Source organism: Garra rufa, chromosome 17 (assembly GCF_049309525.1).
Source record: "Garra rufa chromosome 17, GarRuf1.0, whole genome shotgun sequence".
In the NCBI taxonomy this organism is placed as follows: domain Eukaryota; kingdom Metazoa; phylum Chordata; class Actinopteri; order Cypriniformes; family Cyprinidae; genus Garra; species Garra rufa.
In genome coordinates this window covers 29,713,705-29,735,576 of record NC_133377.1, presented here as the reverse complement: position 1 = coordinate 29,735,576, position 21,872 = coordinate 29,713,705, and the positions used below count along the sequence as shown (strand labels likewise).

The window sequence follows — 21,872 nt, the reverse complement described above, 5'->3', positions numbered from 1 at the left end:
ACTTGAAAAAACAAGCTAGATTCTGAAAAATGGGGCAGTAGCCTATTCCTTGAATACATGATCAAGCAAATAAGAAAGCTAAACCAGCATCCCCTAACATCTTAAATTCCTGCTCCAAAATGTTATGTACCCACAAAAAAATAATTGCATTGGTGAATGAAAGTGTATAATTCAGAGAGTGGTTATTGCTGCTTTGTGAAGAAAAAGATTTCATGCATTGAGAGCGGTTTTATTCAAAGTGGCCTGCTTTCCTTCCATTGCCCTCCATACTGCTGTTACACAAAAAGCTGATGTAAAACAAGAATAATTTCCTTTCTGCTGGTGACCTGCTTTACACCAGTGGTTTCCGCTAGTTGGGGCTCTGCTGCCAGAATTTTCTCATTCTCATGTTAAACACATCTGTTTCAACTGATCGAATGCAGTAAATAATACTACTGCAGTATTTAATCTAAATACTGCAGTAGGTTCATTTGATTTAGTCTTTGAGGTTTTGAACTAAACCAGTGTCAAGGGGACATCCTAGACTGGAAATGGTTTGACCAATGCACGCTCCTTTCCTGTGTTGATGCATTTCCTACTGAAGCAATTTGCTACTGAAAATAACAAAGCAAAAACCACTATGGATTACCATAATCTGAGCAACCCAACCCTCAATCTATAAACCCGAAACTTTGCTGCTAAATTGCTGAAAATAACATAATATTTGCTGAAATCAGCTCTAACGAAAAGTAGCTGAAAGTATGGCGAGCTCAATAAATAATACTTCAAGCTCCACTGTAAACACTTTGAAGAAAATAAGAATGAATCCATGTTTACATTGCATTATTTTTCTTTACTAATCAGCAAACAGAATGTCCCTTGACTGTGTTAGTTCTTGTTGGCAGCAAAAATAAAAATGAAATGACAAAAAATGCCAACAGGAATATTGTAGTGCAATGGCTACACTGTTAGAGACAGAGACAAAACCATATGAAATGTGTGGAGTCTCTGTGGATATTGACCAGTAATGTGTGTGTGTGTGTGTGTGTGTGTATGAATGTGCAGCATGTAGCATTTTTAAATCAGCCAGCTGAGGAAACAAGCAGACAGCCAAGCTGCCAGTCTCAATTGCCGAGGGCAACAGGGGAAAAATGTCACTCATTGCAACCCTGCCGAACAAGGTACCAAGGGAAACCAAAGCAGGAGTAGGAAAAGGACTGAAGGGATGGAGCGACGGACAGACAGGGAGAGAAACACAGGTTGAGAAAGAGAGAGAGAGACAGAATAAGGGCTAGGAAGTGAGAGAGAAAGCTGGGAAGCTGGTTATTAGAGAAGGATAGAGATCACTTCAGTCTGCAGGGCCGGAGGAGGAGAGGGGCGACAGAAACTCATCCATAAAAGGCTGCAGTCAGCAGGGAGACCAGCGGCGTAACACTTATTATAGATCCTAATAAATGTACTCCCAATTTACTAGCAGCACAGGTCACGAGAAACACAGGAGGATGGAGAGAGAGAAAGGAACAAAAGGCAAAAGTGTGAAAAGAAAAAAAAAAGAGGCAGATAGGCACAGTTGCACTGGGATTCCCTGCTCCGCACAGTTTCCTTCGGTGCTTGAGGCCAATATCTGATCTGGGTTCTCGGTGGCACAATAAACAGTTTTTCATCCCGCCTCACCTTAACGAGACGTGCACAAAAAGGGATTGTGTGAGGATTTTTCTTATACTACTGACACGTTTGTCCCTGTGGACTTAATAAAATCCCTTAAAATGGAAAATAAAATCCCTTAAAACGCAACTAGTTTATTTGTCTATAGTAACAATCTTCAATCATGTATATACACTGCCACTCAAAAGTTTGGGATCAGTAAGACTTTTTTTTAAATTAATCTCTTATGCTCATCAAGGCTGCATTTATTTGATAAAATATACAGAAAAAAACAGTAATATTGCAAAATGTTACTACTATATAAAATAATGTTTTTTATTTTAATACACTTTGAATATAATTTATCCCTGTGATGCAAAGCTGAATTTTCATCAGCTGTTATTTCAGTTTTTAATATCACATGATCCTTCAGAAATCATTCTAATATGCTGATTTATTATTAGAATTATTAATGTTGGAAACAGTTGTGGTGCCAAATATTTTTTTGGAACCTGTGATTCTTTTTTTTCAGGATTCTTTGATGGATAACAAGTTAAATAGAATGGCGTTTATTCAAAATCTAAATCTTTTCTAACATTTTTTTCTTAATTTAACACACCCTTGGTAAATAAAATTATTAATTTCTTTCAAAAAAAGAAATAATAAAAATTTACTGACCACAATAAAAATAAATTTAAACAAATGCTGTTTTTTTAACTGTTTATTGATCAAATAATCTTGAAAAAATTAACACACAGGTTCTAAAAAATATTAAGCAGCACAACTGTTTTCAACATTTACAATAAACCAGCATATTAGACTGAAGGATCATGTGACACTGGAGTAATGAAACTGAAAATGTAGCTTTATATCACAGGAATAAATTACATTATTCATTAGGGATGTAACGGTATCAAAACTTCACGGTACGGTATGAATGGCACGGTACAGTATTTATTGAATCATTTACAGGAAAAACAAAACTTATGAAGAGACTCGAAAAAAGTGCCAGAAGTGTTTATTAAACAGTTTACATGAACACTGAACATATCAATGGCATACAAATTAGCCATCTATCTATAAACTTTGAAACAGGAACTTATTAATTATTCTTGAAAACTCAGAAAAAATAAAAATAGCAGCCTACTTATTGCAGCTGGCCCATGTGCTGAATGAGTATTTGAGAACACTCATTCACTCACACTCACTTATTCAGACAGAGACAGGTTTCAGACAGAGAAACCGAAATGCTTCCACACATCTGATTTAAAACCCGCTTTAGGTTCGACCATTTCCATCTCTTTGGCTGTATCTGAAATCGCCCCCTATACCCTCAAATAGGGCACTATTTGAGGGGACATACATTTTAAGTGGAAAGGAGGGATGGATGTCAAAGGATGATGGCCACGCCTGGGCTGATGGGAATTGTAGTTCCCGCTACCTCCCGTTCGCTCCATTCGCCTGAGCAAACTTTTCTCAGAAGACTTATCGTTTTATCGAGTCATGCGACCACGGTAGTATTGAAAATTTTTGCTATTGGGGTACGACGGTATTTACAATACCGTTACATCCCTATTAATCACATAGAAAACACTTATTATAAATTGAAATAATATTTCATAATATTTCAGGTTTTTCTGTATTGATGATCAAATAAATGCAGCCTTGATAAGCATTGGAAGCGTCTTTAAAAAAAATAATTTAAAAAATCTTACTGAACCCTAACTTTTGAGCGGCAGTGTACATGAACTTCAAAAGAAATCTGTCATTTTTTAAAGTAATTTTCTTTACTTTTACTTGGATTTACTTTTTAGTAGATTAGCTCACTTCCAGAATAAAAATTTCCTGATAATTTACTTTGGCCATGTCATCCAAGATGTTCATGTTTTTCTTTCTTCAGTCGAAAAGAAATTAAGGCTTTTGAGGAAAACATTCCAGGATTTTTCTACATATAATGGACTTCAATGGGTGTCAATGGGTTGAAGTTTCAATGCACCTTCAAACAGCTCTACACAATCCTAGCCAATACAATTGGTAATTTTCTAAAAAATAATAATAAAATGTATATACTTTTTAACCACAAATGCTCATTTTGCACTAGCTCTGTAATGCGCATCTACGACTTCTCGCATTACCTAATTAAGTTGAAAAGGTCACGTGTGCTTAGTTCTTCGACTGTGTACTTTGGTATAAAAGGGTAGGGTAGGGTGAAAAAAACCTCCCATCTTATTTTCTCCTCATCGCTATTTTATCTATTTATGTAAAGCATATTCGCTTTGTAAACACTGGTTACGGTATATGTGAGGTCGAGCTAGTGCAATACGAGCATTTGTGGTTGAAAGTATATAATTTCATATAATTTTTATTTTATTTTAAATGAACGATTGTTTCTCTAGATAAACCCTTATTTCTCGTTTGGGATCGTGCAGAGCCATCTGAAGCGGTATTGAAACTACAATTTGGACCGTCAACCACCATTAAAGTCCACAATATGGTATATAAATTGTATTTTTTTTTTTTTAGAAAATTACCAATCATTTTGCTAAATAAGACCCTTATTCTTCGGCTGGGATCGTGTAGAGCCCTTTGAACCGACACTGAAACCCCAATTTGGACCTTCAACTTGTTGGCCACCATTGAAGTCCTGGAATATTTTCCTCAAAAACCTTAATTTCTTTCAACTAAAGAAAGAAAAACATGAACATCTTGGTTAGATCTTAAGTTGAATGTAGTGGAAGAAACATCCATGAATATTATTTCAAAGAAAAAAAAGTGATGAATATCTTGGCATTCAGAAATTCATGCACACACATAACCCACCCATCATGTACAAACCTTCTTTTTTTCCCTCAAGTATAGATTTGGCTTTGGTGTCAGTGACATCTTTAAAAGAGGCGAGGAAGAGGACCACATCTCCTTTCTCATTCTTGATAGGCACAATATCCAGCAGACACCAGAACACACTACCTGCAGTGGAATTGAAAGAGGCAAAATTTACAGGGCATATTCAAACTGTAAAACATAACATTCAGCAAAGTCACACTGCTACCTAATTTGACCCCTTGATCCTGATGCCATCCATAATGTATAATGTCAACCAATGTGGTGAGGTGAAGTGAAGTGAGGCCAAGTATGGTGACCCATACTAGAAATTTGTGCTCTGCATTTAACCCATCCAAGTGCACACACACTCTGCATTTAACCCATCCAAGTGCACACACACAGTAGTGAACACACACACACCGTGAACACACACCCGGAGCAGTGGGCAGCCATTGACTCACCTCAGTCCTGGTATTGAGGGTGAAGAGAGTGCTGGTTATTCACTCCCCCCACCTACAATCCCTGCCGGACCTGAGACTCGAACCTGCAACCTTTGGGTTACAAGTCCAATTCTCTAACCATTAGGCCACGGCTGCCCCAAGAGCGTTCCCTGACCGGGAATCGAACCCGGGCCGCGGCGGTGAGAGCGCCGAATCCTAACCACTAGACCACCAGGGAAGCCACTAGACCACCATGAAATGTCAACCGATATCTATTTAAGCACTGTTTTAGCAAATTGTTTCTAATTCTGAGATCCACTTCCCTGCCCTTTTTAACTGGATATACTGTGTCCTTATAGGCATAGCTCAAGTAAAGTCACTATTTTAGTTTTCTTTGCAGACAAAAAGTATTCTCATAGCTTCGTAACAGAAGTAAAATTGGTTGCAATTTACACTGACTTTTAATAGAATTTCTGCACTGAAAATAACTAGTTAATTTAGTTGTTACCACAGTTTTAGCTTACTTGGCAAACCATTACTTCCAGTCTATTTAAAGTGTTAAAAAACCTGAAACAAAAAAAAAGACTGGTACATCCAAAAAGAGCAGCACCATTATAGTATCCAATTCTCATGTAGGTGTGTGCGTGAATGCTTGTTTGTCTGCGAGTATTGAGCGGTGTGGGTGTATGTGTGCGACAGGGCATTTATATGTGTGTTTAGCTGTGTGTGTGTTTCTCTCTCCACCAGTAGCTGTTACTGGAAGCCTCTAGGGGAATTCCGTCTGATTGCTCACAGCTGGAGAAGTCTTTGTCAAATCTCTCATTTCCTCACGAAAAAGCCTCACCATTATGGAGAAGAAAAAGGGGATGAAATAATAAGGCTCTCTAGAACAAGTGTGCTGGAGATGTTCCATTCAATATAGAACAAAGGGGGAGAGGAGAATGAGCTCAAGGAAAAGGTAGAGGGAGGTGTTAAAACTCCACAGCATCGTCTGAAGATTTAAGCCCTTGGCAAACTGAAAATATTAGAAAATATATAATATAATATAATATAATAAGCAAAAATAATAAATTGTGTCACAGTACTTAAATGTACTTCAATGAACACCATGGTACCACCATGGTTACCGTTCAAAAAAACAGTACTATGGGACTTTTTAGTTAAAATCCAACATAAGAAGGACATTCAAGTAAAATAAAGTGTGGAATTGAGTGGAATATACCATATTAAGGAAAATGAATCCAAAAATTTGCATTTGAACGATTGATGGTTCAGTATGATATCCTTTCTCAACGTCATCGCAAATTCCACAATTAAACTTGCACACCTGCTGGAGTTCAGTTTGTAATCCGACTTTAGAGTCTCTCTCTGGTGCTTTTGGCCAACCAACTCTAATAAAACCATCTGCTTCTATCAATGGCTAGAGATTTCACTTTGTTAAGGTGTGCTGTAATACCTCCATGTGCTATTACTAGTGATGGACCACATAGCTTTCCACATATTATTACTGGTCTCCTTTTAACGCTGGAACGGTGAGTGAATGGGGTTTGCGATATTGACAAAAAATGATTTTTCAATAATGATAATTAGACGATATTTTGCTGAGTTTGATATTGTGCTGGTATCTTAAGGACTATCATCAATAGCTGACTCTTAAATCTTTTGATATTCTTCATATTTTGTGTGGTCAGTCCACAGCAGGGATAGAAATCAATCTTTTCCAACAAGTTTAAATTGACTTTTACCTTTTATGGGCATTTTAACCTTTATAAAGCCATTTTTTTCTAAAAGCCTTTCTTTTGAGTCACATTCTTACATTTCCTAGTCAATAGGAATTAGACATTTGGGCTGTAGAGATTTTGGACTATCGTCTCTATTACGGTTACAGGCTCATGTGACGTTGCTGTGCTACGTGGTCACAAAAACTTAGTTTGGATGCTTTTTTTAAACATTGCGGTTTAAAAATAAGTGATCTTAAACTGCTTAACCCTTAAATGCATGAATGTTTCACCAATCATTATTACATATTCACATTATTATATCCAACACGGATGGATCTCTAACTTCTACAATAGCAAAAAACTCTTGACATTTTAAGAACAATTACAGAAGAATAAAATAAAGCATATTTCGTTACCTATTGAAACTTAAAGGGGTCATTGGATGCAAAACTCACTTTTACATGTTGATTGAACATTAATGTGTGTTGGCAGTTTGTGTACACAATCACCCTACAATGGTTAAAATCCACCCAGTGTTTTTTTTTTTTTACTTTAAAAGTAATATCCCCTTTTTTAAATTAGGTCATTCTTAGATTCTTGTCGGGATGACGACACACCAACAGAGGCCGCTCCCACGATAGTTTATTGACATGAGTGTTTTACCTTAGATCTGCTCTAACCGAGTTGAAACAGTCTGACTTCGATCGCCATTGTGTCAACTCAAGAAAGAGAACTCATTTTGCTATATACGCTCACTGTCTGAGAGACTGTTTTAGAGATGCGCACACATGAACACGGTGCTCACCGTGTGGGAGTATTTGAACAGTTATTTTGCTACTTTATAGGCCTTGAGCAATTAAATATACACACTTGTATGTGTCAAAATGCCTGTCTTTGCAAGTATCCTCATTGACACAGTAAATTAGGTCTAAAGTGTAAGCAAACAGCTGAGAAAGAAAACACATGCGAACAGTATATTGGATCTGGGCAGCTTTTAAAGTGACAGCAGTCTAATATTCCTATTGTCTACCATTAGGGGCTTTCACACCACATAGTTCTAAGAACTCAGTTCTAGGAACTAGCCAGCATGGCGGTGTACTTTATTTTGCTATCCTCACTTACATAAATTAACTATAGTGTCCTGCACCCACTAGTAATAAAAAATCAAAATCAAATCAAAAATTATATCTGGTGTCTGAATAATTTTTGGTTTGACTGTACAACCAGCATTGCACCAACAAAACACCAAGAAAAGAGCATTATCAAACACTTTTTTTCTCACCAGTCTTTTTGTAGAACATTATCTCCTCCTTGAGCTCGCTACGTTCCTCGAGTGCAGAGTCCACGTGAAGAATGATGTGCTCACTAGTCTCCGGCCCATACAGAAACTTGCATGTGCAGCTCTGTTGCATGACCTCGGTTCGGGCAAATCCAGTAAGCTCACAGAATCCATCCGAGCAGTACACAATCGGGAAGCCTTTGGACACTTGTGCATTGGCCAGGATGAAGTTGCTGTCTGTTAGAAACACAAACATCAAGCAGAAATTTTAGCCTACTAATGTGTATTGTTACTGGTTCCTTATTAAACTTTAACTAGATGTTCCCAAAGGATTTTAGTTTGTTGTTTTACTAGAGGCCATGTTGGGATAAATTTCTTGTTACAGCAAGGGGACAAATCAGGTGCAAAGATGCCCTGCCATGTTCACTAAATCACAGTTGTCTGTTATCTTTTCAGTTACCTGTTATCTCTTTTACCTTTAAATCTCTTGAGACAAAACTTGTGACATCTAAATCTTTTCAAGCGGACAGAAGTTGATGCAGCTTGGTCCAAGCCATGCCAAAAATCATTAGGATATTAAGTAAAGATCATGTTACATGAAGATATTTCGTAAATTTCCTACCGTAAATATATCAAAACTTAATTTTTGATTAGTAATATGCATTGCTAGAAACTTAATTTGGACAACTTTAACGGCGATTTTCTCAATATTTAGATTTTTTTGCACCGTCAGATTCCAGATATTCAAATATAGTTTTATCTCTGCCAAATATTTTCCTATCCTAACAAACATAAATCAATTAAAAGCTTATTTATTCAGCTTTTAGCTTTCAGTTTCAAACAATTTATCCTTATGACACGTATAAGAGAGTAAACACACATACATGTATATACATGTTTTACAAACTATTAAAGGTTTTACTGGAACATATGTCTTTTGTCTGAAGCATTGTAAGTCACATGACCTTGCACAACATGTTTTAGACAGAAAGCTTCAACTGCTCTTCATGTGAAAGGCTTTGTTTTGTTTCCATTACATAACCAATTTCCTGCCTGGATAATTTTTTTTGTATTCTGACTTGTTTTATTGTCTTACCCTGTCATTGTGTCAAAACAGATTAATAGCGTCTATGCATCATAAATGAATACAACAACACTGCCTTGTAAACGTTTCTCAAAGGACAGCTCACGAGCCTCTTCCCTGAATCCCCAGACTAACACGCACAAGCATTATTAAACACTGGCATTTATGAGAAACGTTCACATGGCGAGGAGACAGACGTTTGGTGCTGAACGACTTTACTGAGACTTGTTCTGCTCACATAAGCAAAAGTAAAGTTAGGCACTCATTTATAACATCGTACGTGTTGGGGGGTCAGACCCAGAGAGATATGAGAAGAGGGACGATGAGAGAGAAGTAACAGCTAAAAAAGAACATTTAAATGGCAGGGAAAAAATTATGCTGTGAGAGACAAAAAGAGAGTGAGAAAGCAAGGGAAAAGGTGAAATAATACAGAGGAGGAGAGTTAAGAAAAGAGGAACAATTTGGCTGACAGGCACAAGTTAGATAGCAAAATGGACTGCGGAACATTCTTTATGAATGCATATCGGCACCAAAAATAAAAATTCTGTTATTAATTACTCACCCTCATGTTGTTTCAAACCCGTAAGACCTTTGTTCATCTTTGGAACACAAACTAAAATATTCGTGATAAAATCGGAGGGCTTTCTGACCCTAGCAACAACACAACTACCACGTTCAAGGCCGAGTAAGGTAGTGTGTCGTTATAAAGTTTCAGAGCCTTGAACATTGTAGCTGTGTTGCCGTCTATGCAGGGTCAGAAAGCTTTCGCATTCCATCAAAAATATCTTAATTTGTGTTCTGAAGATAAACAAAGGTCTTACAGGTTTGGAAAGACATGAGGGTAAGTAATTAATGACAGAATTTTCATTTTGGGTGAACTATCCCTTAAAGGGGTCATCGGATGCAAAACTAACTTTTACAAGTTGTTTGAACATTAATTGTGTGTTGGCAGTTTGTGTACACAACCACCCTACAATGATAAAAATCCACCCAGTGGTATTTTTTTAATCTTTAAAAGTAATATCCCCTTTTTAAAATCAGGTCATTCTCAGCTTCTTGTCGTTGTGATGAAACACAGTTGATTGACATAAGCATCTTATCTTAGACCCGCCCTCACCGAGCTGAAACAGTCTGAATATGATTGCCATTGTGTCACTCAGGTGCAGAGGAAGACTCTAATTGAGCGACTGAGGTGTTTTGTTGTTGGATGTAATAATGAACATAGCAGTAGTCATTTACTTTCATTTTTAAAAGGAAAGCGCCGATCCCGATCTACATATGCATCTATGTTTGTGTGAATCATTCGTGATGCAGCTTCACCCACAGCAGAAGTGAGTAAAGGATTTTTTTATGCATCTTTGCAAATGGCCTTTCTTAATAATGTGCTTGTTGGCAAGTTTCGCCGATAAACACGGCTAAAGTAAACATTACAGTTCGTAATCTCTCAGCAGGGCAGAGCTCATTTGCACCTACAGTACAGTACAATAACCAAAGTATATTAGAGACTTTTCATTAAGACCCTAAAGAATCATATGAACTTGTGAAAAATGGGCATCCGATGACCCCTTTAATGTGACTGTTACCATATTTAATAGGTCAAATTGTCAGGTTCTAGCTTTATACCAATTGAAACACTGTATTTCTTATGATCAGTGCCATAGGTTTGACTCCCATGGGATTTATGAAAAATATTCACACACAACCTAGTAGGGGATGTAACAAAATCAAAATCTCACATAAAGTCCACAATATTATATATATTCAATATTATTGCCATATTAAAAAAAAAGTTAATTAAAGTTACATTATTCTATTTAATGCACTTTAAAAGTTCAAAATTAAGAGCTCCAACCCATGTTCTTAAAGGAGAAGTTCACTTCCAGAACAAAAATTTACAGATAACCCCCTTGTCATCCAAGATGTTCATGTCTTTCTTTCTTTAGTTGTAAAGAAATTATGTTTTTTGAGGAAAACATTTTAGGATTTTTCACATACAGTGGACTTTTATAGTGCCCCAAGTTTGAACTTCCAAAATGCAGTTTAAAAGCGGCTTCAAACGATCCCAAATGCGGTTGTAAACAATCCCAGCCGAGGAAGATGGGTATTATCTACTGAAACGATCGTTTTTTGTTTTTTTGTTTTTATTACAATTTATATACTTTTTAACCTCTAACGCTCATCTTGTCTTGCTCTGTCTGAACTCTGTTTTTTCTGGTTCAAGACAGTTAGATTATGTCGAAAAACTCCCATCTTATTTTCTCCCTCAACCTCAAAAATCATTTCAAAATAATCCTACATTGCTGCAGAAGTACTGACTCAGTGTTTGCAAAGTAAGCATGGAAAGAAGTTCCTATGACAGTAATAGCCATATATTGTAAAACAACTGCACTGTAAAATAAACGAAAATTAATATTTCATAAATATATTATTTTTGCTTTACACTACAGTAGAAAAAACTACAATACTTCTTTCCTAATTTCTACACTTTAATGATATATTTTGAATTTGGCCTGCAGTAACATTTTACCACTAGTTGTCAGCAATTAATGCTGCACTTTTAAGCTTTTATTTTGACTGAAACTGCAGTAGAGCTTTTATTTTGATGGAAATACAAAATGGCTTACAAAAATGTGTCTCATTACAAATCTAAGAAATGCTGTAATTGTCTGCCATGAAAATAAAGCATAACTGGTAGACATTGCGTTCCCAAATGCACGCTAAACTCACAGCACATGCGATAACTACTTCACTGCATTCACTGTGAACTGAGCCATTCTGAGGCGCAGAAAACACTGGATCACAAGCTCACTGCCTGAACGAAACACACAGCGAAAACAGACTTGATGAAGGAATTAAGCCATATTGTGCTTTTGGTTGTAGTTTGACAGATACTGTGCCAAAGAGGTTTCAATATATTTTTGCTTTTTTACCTGGAAAACCTTTTGTTTTAAATCATCATGTGACCACGTTAATATCGAGATAGTTTTGCTATCGCGATACCACGTTCTTGATAATACCATTACATCCCTGAAACCTAGGCAGATAATATAACTCATATTTAGTCTAATTCATAAGAGTGTGCAAAACAGTGTTATTGTAGTATCAGTGAGAAGTATTTAATTTTTAGTATTCAGTTTCATTTCACAAATCCAATTAAAGTTTTTTTTTTTAATCTCTGTATAGTTTTAGTAATTTTAGTACATCAAGTTACACTGCATAAAAGAGAAATGTTACCTAGGCAACTAGCTCAAAGAAAAAATAATAATTTCAGTTATTTTATTTCAGGCAACAAAAACATTTTTTCCCCCTGTGATTTTACTTTTAGTTAACTATAATAACCCTGGCACAAAACTATTATTTGTACACCCATCTGATGTGGCTTTGATTAAAACACTTTGACAGAATCAGCAGAGCAAAAACTTACAAAAATAATGAGTGGAAACAGTTGCTATGAAAATTTTCACAATGACTGACATTGATGAATGCCAAAGTAGCCCTACTAGCCATACTGGTTCTGCAGTCTACAGACGACAGCACATCCCAGAAGCAAAATATCTCGATCTTACTGTCTATCTACTCACTCCCAGGTCATAACCTCTGGGCCAGCAGTACAACAACAGCTGAAAAGACCTACTTGCTCATTCCAAGTGTTTGTGTATATCTAAGCATATCTAAGCATGTTTGTGTTTTATCTAAACATATGCATACAGTGTATACATTTGCTGTGCAAAATATGTCCTTACCCTATCCTCAGACACGTTTTCATGTGTGCACTGTCACAGACAGCGCATACAAGCAAAAAAAATATATATCATCCTCTCTCATTTCCATACCAGACCTCATGTGGTTTACTCTGTCAGTTTATGTTTAATTGGACAGATTGAATCCAGGCTGTAAAAACAGGGTGTGTGTGTGTGTGTGTGTGTGTGTGCGCGCGCACGCATGTGTGTGTTTATCCAAGAAACTGCTTTTCAACATGCGGAAAGATGGGGGGGGGGGGGGGGGCAGGAGAGAGAGGGGGGAATGTCCACATTTCTCGTCTGCCCCAGATTGTTGTATAAAACACACACACACACACACACACACACACACACACACTTCCTCCCTCTGTCCCCCTCTTGTGAGTCTATGTCCCAAACAGGAACACCTGAGAGCTATTTAAAGAGGCAGTATGATTAGTGAGGGGAGAAAGAACGCAAGGTAAAAGACGAATGGAGAGAACAACTGGTTGAGATAGAGAGATGTTTGGGGGAGGGAATGGCAGGACAGATGCTGGAACCTTCTAGTGCAATGCAGTCTTGAAGCATCTTTTTGCATTTAATAGGAGGGTAGAGGATGGCTAGAACAGACATTGGATGTGAGCTTTGGTATAATACTTTTATTTTCTTGCATTATATACAGTTGAGGTCAAAAGTTTTCAAACATGTCGTAGAATCTGCAAGAAGTTAATTATTTTACCAAAATAGGAGGGATCATACAAAATGCATGTTATTTTTTAATGCTCACTTGAATATAAGATGTTTCACATGAAGGACGTTTACATATAGTCCACAAGAGAAAATAATAGTCACATTGATAGAAATGAAGTTTACATAAGCTTGATTCTTAATAATGTGTTGCTACCTGAATGATCCACAGCTTTTTTGTTTAGTGACAGTTGTTCATGAGTCCCTTATTAGTTTATTTTGAACAGTTAAACTGCCCAAAACCTTCTTGGGTTTTTCAGCATTTTTGTGTATTTGAACCCTTTCCAACAATGACTGTATGATTTAGAGATCCATTTTTTCACACTGAGGACAACTGAGGGACTCATATGCAAATATTACAGAAGGTTCAAATGCTCACTGATGCTTCAGAAGTAAACAGGATGCAGTAAGAGCCAGGGGTGAAAACTTTTGCACAGAATGAAGATTTGTAAAAAAATTTATTTTGCCTAAATATATTTTTTTTCATTTAGTACTGCACTTCGGAAACTAAAGATACTTACGTGTTTTCCAGAAGGCAAAATAAGTTACATTTACCCTGATCTTCAAAAAGTTTTCACCCCCGGCTCTTAATGCATCATGTTTCCTTCTGAAGCATCAGTGAGCGTTGCATCAGTTGTCCTCGGTGTGAAAAGATGGATCTCAAAAGTATGATAACATTAGTCTCAAATGCTCACTGCGGCTTCAGTAGAAGCAGTACTAAATGAAAAAAAATGATATTTAGGCAAAATAAGAAAAATTTACACATCTTCATTCTGTTCAAAAGTTTTCACCCCTTGCTCTTAATGCGTCGTTTTTCAATCTGGAGCATCAGTGAGCATTTGAACCTTTTGTAATCGTTGCATATAAGTCCCTCAGTTGTACTCTGTGAAAAAATGGATCTCAAAATCATACAGTCATTGTTGGAACCTGAATGACTTTTCTTAAGAACAGTGATGAACAACTATTACTAAAAAAACAACAGCTGTGGATGATTCAGATAACAACACAGTATTAATAATCAAGTGTATGTAACATTTTGAACAGGGTCATTTTTTATAAATGTAACTATTATTTTCTCTTGTGGACTATTTGTAAATGTCTTTTATGTGAAAAAATCTTCTTCAGGTCAGTACTACATTAAAAAAAAACATGTATTTAGTATGATCCCTCTTATTTTGGTAAAATAATTTTCCAGATTCTGAAAAATAAAAGTGTAACTTCTGTGTCACTACTGGCACAAAACAGAATAGCAAAAGATTATGACTTAAAGGGATATTCCACCCTAAAAAAAAAAGAATATTATGTCATTATTTACTCAACCTCACGTCATTCCAAACCTGTATGACTGTCTGCCCTCAAACAAAGGACACAAAAAGATACTTGAATTAGTTTTTTCTGAACAGTGAAAGTCAAGTCAAATTAGACAATTACCTGGCTGTAGCATTGTTTTTCAGAGTTTTTTAATTTTATGCTTTAGTAAAGTAAAAAAAATTGATGATGACAACTATGTATTGTTTTCGTTCTGCTTCACATACTACTTGTAAAAGAAAAACAACAGATAGCATACAGTATACAGTGCATAGTACAATAACATCCACTGTTATTCTTATTATAGAGCATGTCCTTCAACTCTAGGTATCGAGTGCTTATGATTAAGTATGTTTTTTAGCTCGGCCTTGATTTTGCTGGCTTGAAATCTTGACTGTCTTCTTGTTCTGAATCCTATTTCCTTGAAAGAGTGCATTGTATAATGTATCAAGTATACTGTCTTGCATTGACATCTGAGAAAAGGTTTGAGCTCAGATAGAGGAGAAAATATTTAACTTCATTGATCATACCAAGTATGTTTTTATGTATAATAGACCCTTGAAGCTCAGCAAAAACGACCGTTTTAAATACTCAAGGCTAATGAGCTCTACCGGCATGATGGAGCTGACAAGAAACTAAGCGCACTAATTTAAAACCGTCTGCATATGGTGCTGAAATCCTTTCAGCAGTAAAGAAGCAGCAACAGGAAGAGTCTGAAAAGGCTCCATCGCATCTAATCATTTCAACCTTTTTATTTCACTAATCTGTTGTGGTTACATAATCTTTTGTCACCGTCTCAGCAGGGTCCTTTAAATTTTGTTTCAATTCAGGCTTTGTGCCAGAGCACACAAAAGTATTCGCTGAATGTTAATAAGACAAAGGAAGATGGCAAGGTCTGAAAGTCTAGACTGGCACGATTCCGGAATTCCATTCTCGGAGACTCTGGAACAGTAAGAGAGATCTATCTGTATTCTGGTGTGATACGTGTGGATGACCGTGCCGAAACCACAGAGCGCATCCTCACAGTGTCCGGCTTCCACCATCCAATAATGTCAACCTGTATTACCTAAAGGCAAAGGCAAAAGCCATGTTCTGTTGCTTCATTTCCCTGCATGCTTTCTTTAGCCCCTCCATCTTTTTTGTTTTCCCCTCTTAGGCTTCCAGTCCTAATGATGACTGATGAGCTCAGTTTCAGCTCTGTGTGAAGTTCAGTGAACAACAGAAGAACAGCACACTGACATCTCTATCCCAAGTCTAAACAACAGACACGCATTGTTCTCCCAGTCTAGAGCCTCAATTTCTCCATCTCTCAGACCTACAGATCTGTTCCCAACTGGCGGAGGTGCAGCAGACACGCCAATTTCCTCATTTTGTGCCTGATACGTGTTGAGTTCAGCGGCAGTGTGATTATGCATTACATGCAAGAGTGAACCGCCTGAAATATCTCCATTACCTGACTTGGGTGTCTAACCCTGCGCTTCGTAATTTTACTAACGGAAGCATCTACTTGAAGTGTTCTTTTAAAAGGACTCATCCAAAATTACTCTAAATTACTCTTTCACAGTTAACCACACTCTCTCTTTTTCTTTGGGTAACACACAACTGCAAACACACACACACACACACACACACACACACACACACACACACTGCTTTACTGTAATTACCCACCATATGCTGTCCTGACAGCTACCTGCATGAAAAGAGTATTTTGAAGTCTTTCGTATTGATGGAATATTAACGCATAGCAGCGAGCACACACATTAGGATGCTGCAGAGGGGAGTTTAATACATGTATAGCTTCTCTTGACAATAATAAATCAGCAGGCTTTCTTATGTAACTTGGATGTTGCACAAGATTATGAAGTCAAGGGTGTAATTAGTGGTGCTTGCTAAGGAAAGCATCACTTTTCTATTTATCGTACTTACGGTTAGCGTTTTTTCAAAACTCTCAACCTGATTATTAAAGGAATCGCTTCCTCAAAAATAAAGAAAAATCTGTCATTGTTTACTCACCCTCATGTCATGCCAAACATGTATGACTTTCTTTGTTCAGAACACCAAAAAAAAAAAAAGTTGTTTGTCTATGCAATGAAAGGTAAAAGAATAGTTCACCCTCAGGCCAAGATATTCACCTTATTTTTCCTGTAAGAGCAGGCACAGCATTTGTAAAATATTTGGGTCTGGCTTCCAGTCTCATCCATGTCCAGGCTATTTTTAGCCTGTGAAACAGCTAATTTTTCAGCTTGATATTGCCAATCGGTGTCTTACCATGTTACTTTAAAGGGTTAGTTCAACCAAAATTGAAAATTCTATCATCAATTACCTACCCTCATGTTGTTCCAAACCTGTAAGAACTTTGTTCATCTTTGGAACACAATTTAAGATATTTTTGATGACCCTCTATAGACAGCACAGGTACTACCACGTTCGAGGCCCAGAAAAGTACCAAGATGATTGAAAAAGTAGTTCATGTGACATCAGTGGTTCAACTATAATTTTACGAAGCTACGAGAATACTTTTTTGTGCAAAGAAAACAAAAAGAAAGACTTTATTTCACATTTTCATTGTATAAAGTCATACAAAGTCGTTTCATAAATCATAAAGTTGGTATTTGTTTTCTTTGCACAAAAAATATTTAATTTATGACATTAGTAATTAATGACAGAATTTTCATTTTTGGGTGAACTAACCCTTTAATGTATTACCTTAATTACGAACAAATTGGTTTGTAGTGCAAACAGTTTTAGCGGATAATAAACTTTTTGTCACATTTCTTGGTTTCTTAGCAGCAGAAGTCGTCATAGTTGGGATAACTTCGAGAGAAGTGAATGAGAGAGCACCACAAATATATTTTTGCATTCCCATTTGCTCAAATAACAAAAGAAGTCCACAATACTGTTTAATGTCAGAATTTACCATCCCTTCCATAGACGCTGCATTAGAAACACCCTCGCATTAGTGGTAACTTTTTTTTTTTTGTAATTTGATGCAAAGGTGATATAATACAAAGTATAGTGTTAGAAATGCACATAAATTTAAAAACAAAATATAAAACACTTTTGAGGATTTACAATGTTGATGACAGTTGAAATGTGTGATCACAGGCTTGTGAAAAGAGTCCAGGAACCAGAGTTAGAACCAGCTACTTCTGTGTTGAAAAATAAGGTGGATAGATGAGTTTGTGTCTTCATCCAAATAGCTTTGGAGAAATTTAGCATTACATCACTTGCTCACCAGTGGATCCTCTGCAATGAATGGGTGCCGTCAGAATGAAAGTCCAAACAGCTGATAAAAACATCAATCCACAGGACTCCGGTTCATCATGTGAAGAAAAAAGCTGCGTGTCAATAAGAAACAAATCCATCATGGCATTTTAACTTTAAACCACAATATCTATAATTGCGTTTCCTCCGGTGGAAAAAGTCCATCCTCTGTTGTTTTTTGACATCAAAATCCACTAACATATTTGTTTAAAACGGTTTTTGTTTGTAAATGGTGCTTTATCTGTGGATATTTCTTTCCTGATTCAGACGACATTACTTTTTCACTGAAACAAAAAAAACTTTATGGATTATGGACTTCAATTGGAAGCTTTTATGTTTTGAAAGTTTTATTTTATCAATTTTTATGGCTATTTTAATTGGAAGCAATGGTTTGAAACATCTTAAAATATGAATTTATTTGTTACTAACATGCTGTGAATTACCAGAGTCCAAACTGCTGATAAAAACATTGATCCACTCGACTCCAGTCCATCATTTGAAGTGAAAAACTGTGTTTATAATCCATAATTACACTTCCTCCAGTGAAAAAGTCCATCCCCTGATGTTCTTAGACATTGAAATACACAACATATTTGTTTAGAACTGTTTTGGCTTGGAAACTGTGAAATGACTGTGTATATTTTTCTCCTGTTTCAGATAACATGACTTTTTTACTAGAGAAAGCAACTTTGGAGATTATTGACTCGTATTTTAGTTGGAGGCAATGGTTTGAAACTAAAAACATCCTGAAGATGAATTTGTTCATTACAAACATACAGCTTTTCACTTCACAAGACCAGATGGACTGTTTTGGATTACTTGTCAGAATGCATATTGTGATGTTTTATCAGCTGTTTTGGCTCACATTCTGATGGCACCCATTCACTTCAGAGGATCCACTGCTGAGCAAGTGATGTAATGCTAAATTTCTCCAAATCTGTTCCGAAGAACAAACAAACTCTTTGACATTCTGAATGCCCTGAGGGTGAATAAATTTACAGCAAATTTTCATTTTTGGGTGAACTATTCCTTTAATGGGGTCTTTGAAACTATTGAAACATTGGCTGCAAAATACTTTTGTTTGTTTAAGAAAGGTGTAACTTACAATTTTGATAAAACTGGCAAAAAATCCTTTAGTCTTACTTAAAAAAAAAACTGAAGCAGACCATTATCAGAAACCAGACCACCTATCAACCACCTGGAACATAACAGCAATCACCTTGAATATCTCACAAACCTTGAAAACTTTCGCATTGTACTGGAGAATTTTGTATGGACGACCATCACATTTTCCTCACAACTGATTTGGCTTCATAGAGCTCATACAAAATCAACCTGGCAACAGCATTTCTGCTTTGGCTTAGGTGCGCACTCTTTCATTTGTGTCTGTGATATAATGAACACAACATCCATCTACCATTAAAAAAAAGTGCAACCTCTTTGTTAATGCTCTCCACATGTATCATTTTTGGAGAGCCACTGTGGATGACGCCTAATAGGATGTTCTCTATTATCGCCCCCTGTGTCATTGTTGTCACTTTCCTTCCAATATGACAGGCGCTATTTCCAGCCATTCCTGTGCTATTCTCAGGCATGTTACCTGCGGCAGCCCAAGGTGTGACAGCCGTACAGGTAGTCTCCCCTGAAGGACAAACCACAGTCACATGAGTACAAGCCACCACGGTTTGGTAATATATGGACCCGACAGCCCAGAGGACACTATGTCCCCTGAGAAGGATTCCTGTGGTGGGAGCTCTCTCTCTCTCTCCAAGCACTAAAATAAAACAGTCTCGCTTCTCATTTCTCAAACCTTAGACCTAGATGGGGGAAAACAAGTTACCTAAAGGTAGAATGTGATAAGGCAGGACGGTACAAGATCTTTGTGTTAGGACACCGAAACAGTTTGGAACAAAGCGATAAAAGCCGACAGGCGTTGAAATCACTAAACTTTTATCGCATGAAAAAAATCCAGACTTGTTTTTACAACCGCACAATACGCCTTGAGATGAAATACCATCTGACTGTTCTGTGGTCGACCAATTATATTTGATCGATGCTGGTTGTTACCTGGGGCCACGCGGGGGATTTCATCCGGACGTTAAGCGCGTCTTTTTTCGTGCGTGATCTGGGCTATTGGTCTGAACTTTAATTAAACAGCCCTCTGATTGTTACTGTTATCTCTACCAACCCTATATGAAAAATAAACACTAGGACAGCCAAATTATGCACCGCCATCTAAGCCAGTGGATCTGAACATTTTGGAGGTCTCCCTAATCTAACAAACCTGGTTCAACTCAGTAGGGCCTCCAAGACCTGAAATGTGTGTGTCGAATAAGGGAGACATCCAAAATGTGCAGTTCTGCGAGAATGAGAGGACTGAGAAGTACTGCTCTAAGCATCAAAGCAGCCTAAGTGCTTTGACAGATCTAACCGAAGGGGTTGCCCTTGTACGCTGTCCATGGTGCTGAGCGAGCAGATGCTCAGTTTGAGAGCAATTTTGTGCTTTCAATGCAAAACTGAGCAAAAAACACTTGTGGAGAGGCATGGATATACAGTCAAAGCAAAAATCATTCAGACACCAGATATAATTTTTGATATTTTTTTTACTAGTGGGTGGAGGACGCTATAGTTAATTTATGTAAGTGAGGATAGCAAAATAAACTGACATATTATACCCAAAAATTCTTCATACAGTGGACTACCAGTAAAATGGATCAAAAATTGGAATCAAAAATTATCCAGACGCTTTGACCTGACTTATTTTGTTACACACCTTTCTATCAGAGTTATCTGACATTATCAAGATGAATTTGTTCTGATATAGTTGAACTCTGAGTTCTTGTCATATTTTATTACCATTTTCTAAACGGTAGCGAATAAACTGTAATAATGAGAGAAATGTTGAAGGTGTCTGAATAAATTTAGGTTTGACTGTATAGCGTGTATAACAAACTTTCCAAATTAAATGACAAAAATTTCCAAATTCAGAAAAAATCTTAAGGCCAGGGTGAGTCTTTATCTCTGAAATAGTTATGTGATGTTGACAGTAGGACAAGAAGTACTTTGCACACCTTAAAATGTACATTTTTCATAGAAAGCTGAAAAAATAAGCATACAAAACCAAGTAAACATGAAACAAACATAAGTGTTATTTACTACTAAGTATAAGCAGTTCATTTGAGTTCTTCTTTACTCATTTTATAAGATTCATTTTTAGGAAGCTAATTTCACTCTTACTTGCTAATTCCTAACCTTAATATTATTTAATGAATCGTGATTTATTGTGAATATAGTAAATATCCTGGCAATTTCACAGAGCACTTGTTCTGACAAATATTTGTCTATTTAAACGATCAAACAATGTACTTTCAGCTCTGCTTAAGAAATCTCATTAGTCTCAGAAGTCTCATTAGAAGCACCAAAATAGTTTTTGCAGACCAATCGGGGAAAATGCCATCGCGGTAACTCACGTGTGCCGTCAAAACGCGTCGCTATAGTATCCAAAAACGTGTTCTGTGGCGCGAGCAATCCCTTCATAACAGGCATTTTCCCGCCCTGATATCGAATTCCCCATCAAAGTGACGCGGCGTTGTCATAGACAAAGGTAGAGACAGTTTGAAGCACTCCGGTGAAACTGAGCTTTCAGCGGACTGAGACACGGAGGATCCCGTTCCCTCACAAGCGCGCCAGCAGGCTGGATGGGGATGCGCGCTCCCGTGTCACTGGGAGTGACGCTCGCAGGTGCGCGTCAGGTAAATGGCGCGCGAGTTTGCAGATTCATGCAGTTGTACGTTTAATAAACGTAAGACAAAAATATTTATGCTCTTCAGGAATACAACATATAAGGCTATTTTGTAAGGC

At 37.0% G+C, this 21,872-nt stretch overlaps 1 protein-coding gene and 1 non-coding gene across 2 annotated transcripts in view; both read right to left on the bottom strand.

The window, feature by feature from the left end:
* kcnh8 (potassium voltage-gated channel, subfamily H (eag-related), member 8) overlaps window positions 1–21,557 on the bottom strand; it is a 71,169-nt gene extending 49,612 nt beyond the window's left edge. Inside the window, exons 1-3 of the mRNA XM_073821796.1 lie at window positions 21,482–21,557; window positions 7,890–8,123; window positions 4,459–4,590 (exon numbers count right to left, since the gene is read on the bottom strand). Of these exons, the coding sequence (XP_073677897.1) occupies window positions 4,459–4,590; window positions 7,890–8,123; window positions 21,482–21,557 (442 nt within the window). The remainder of the gene's footprint in view (window positions 1–4,458; window positions 4,591–7,889; window positions 8,124–21,481) is intronic.
* On the bottom strand, window positions 5,053–5,124 carry trnae-cuc (transfer RNA glutamic acid (anticodon CUC)). Its single transcript has one exon. It is a non-coding gene; the product is annotated as a tRNA-Glu (tRNA).
* Window positions 21,558–21,872: the final 315 nt, after the last annotated feature.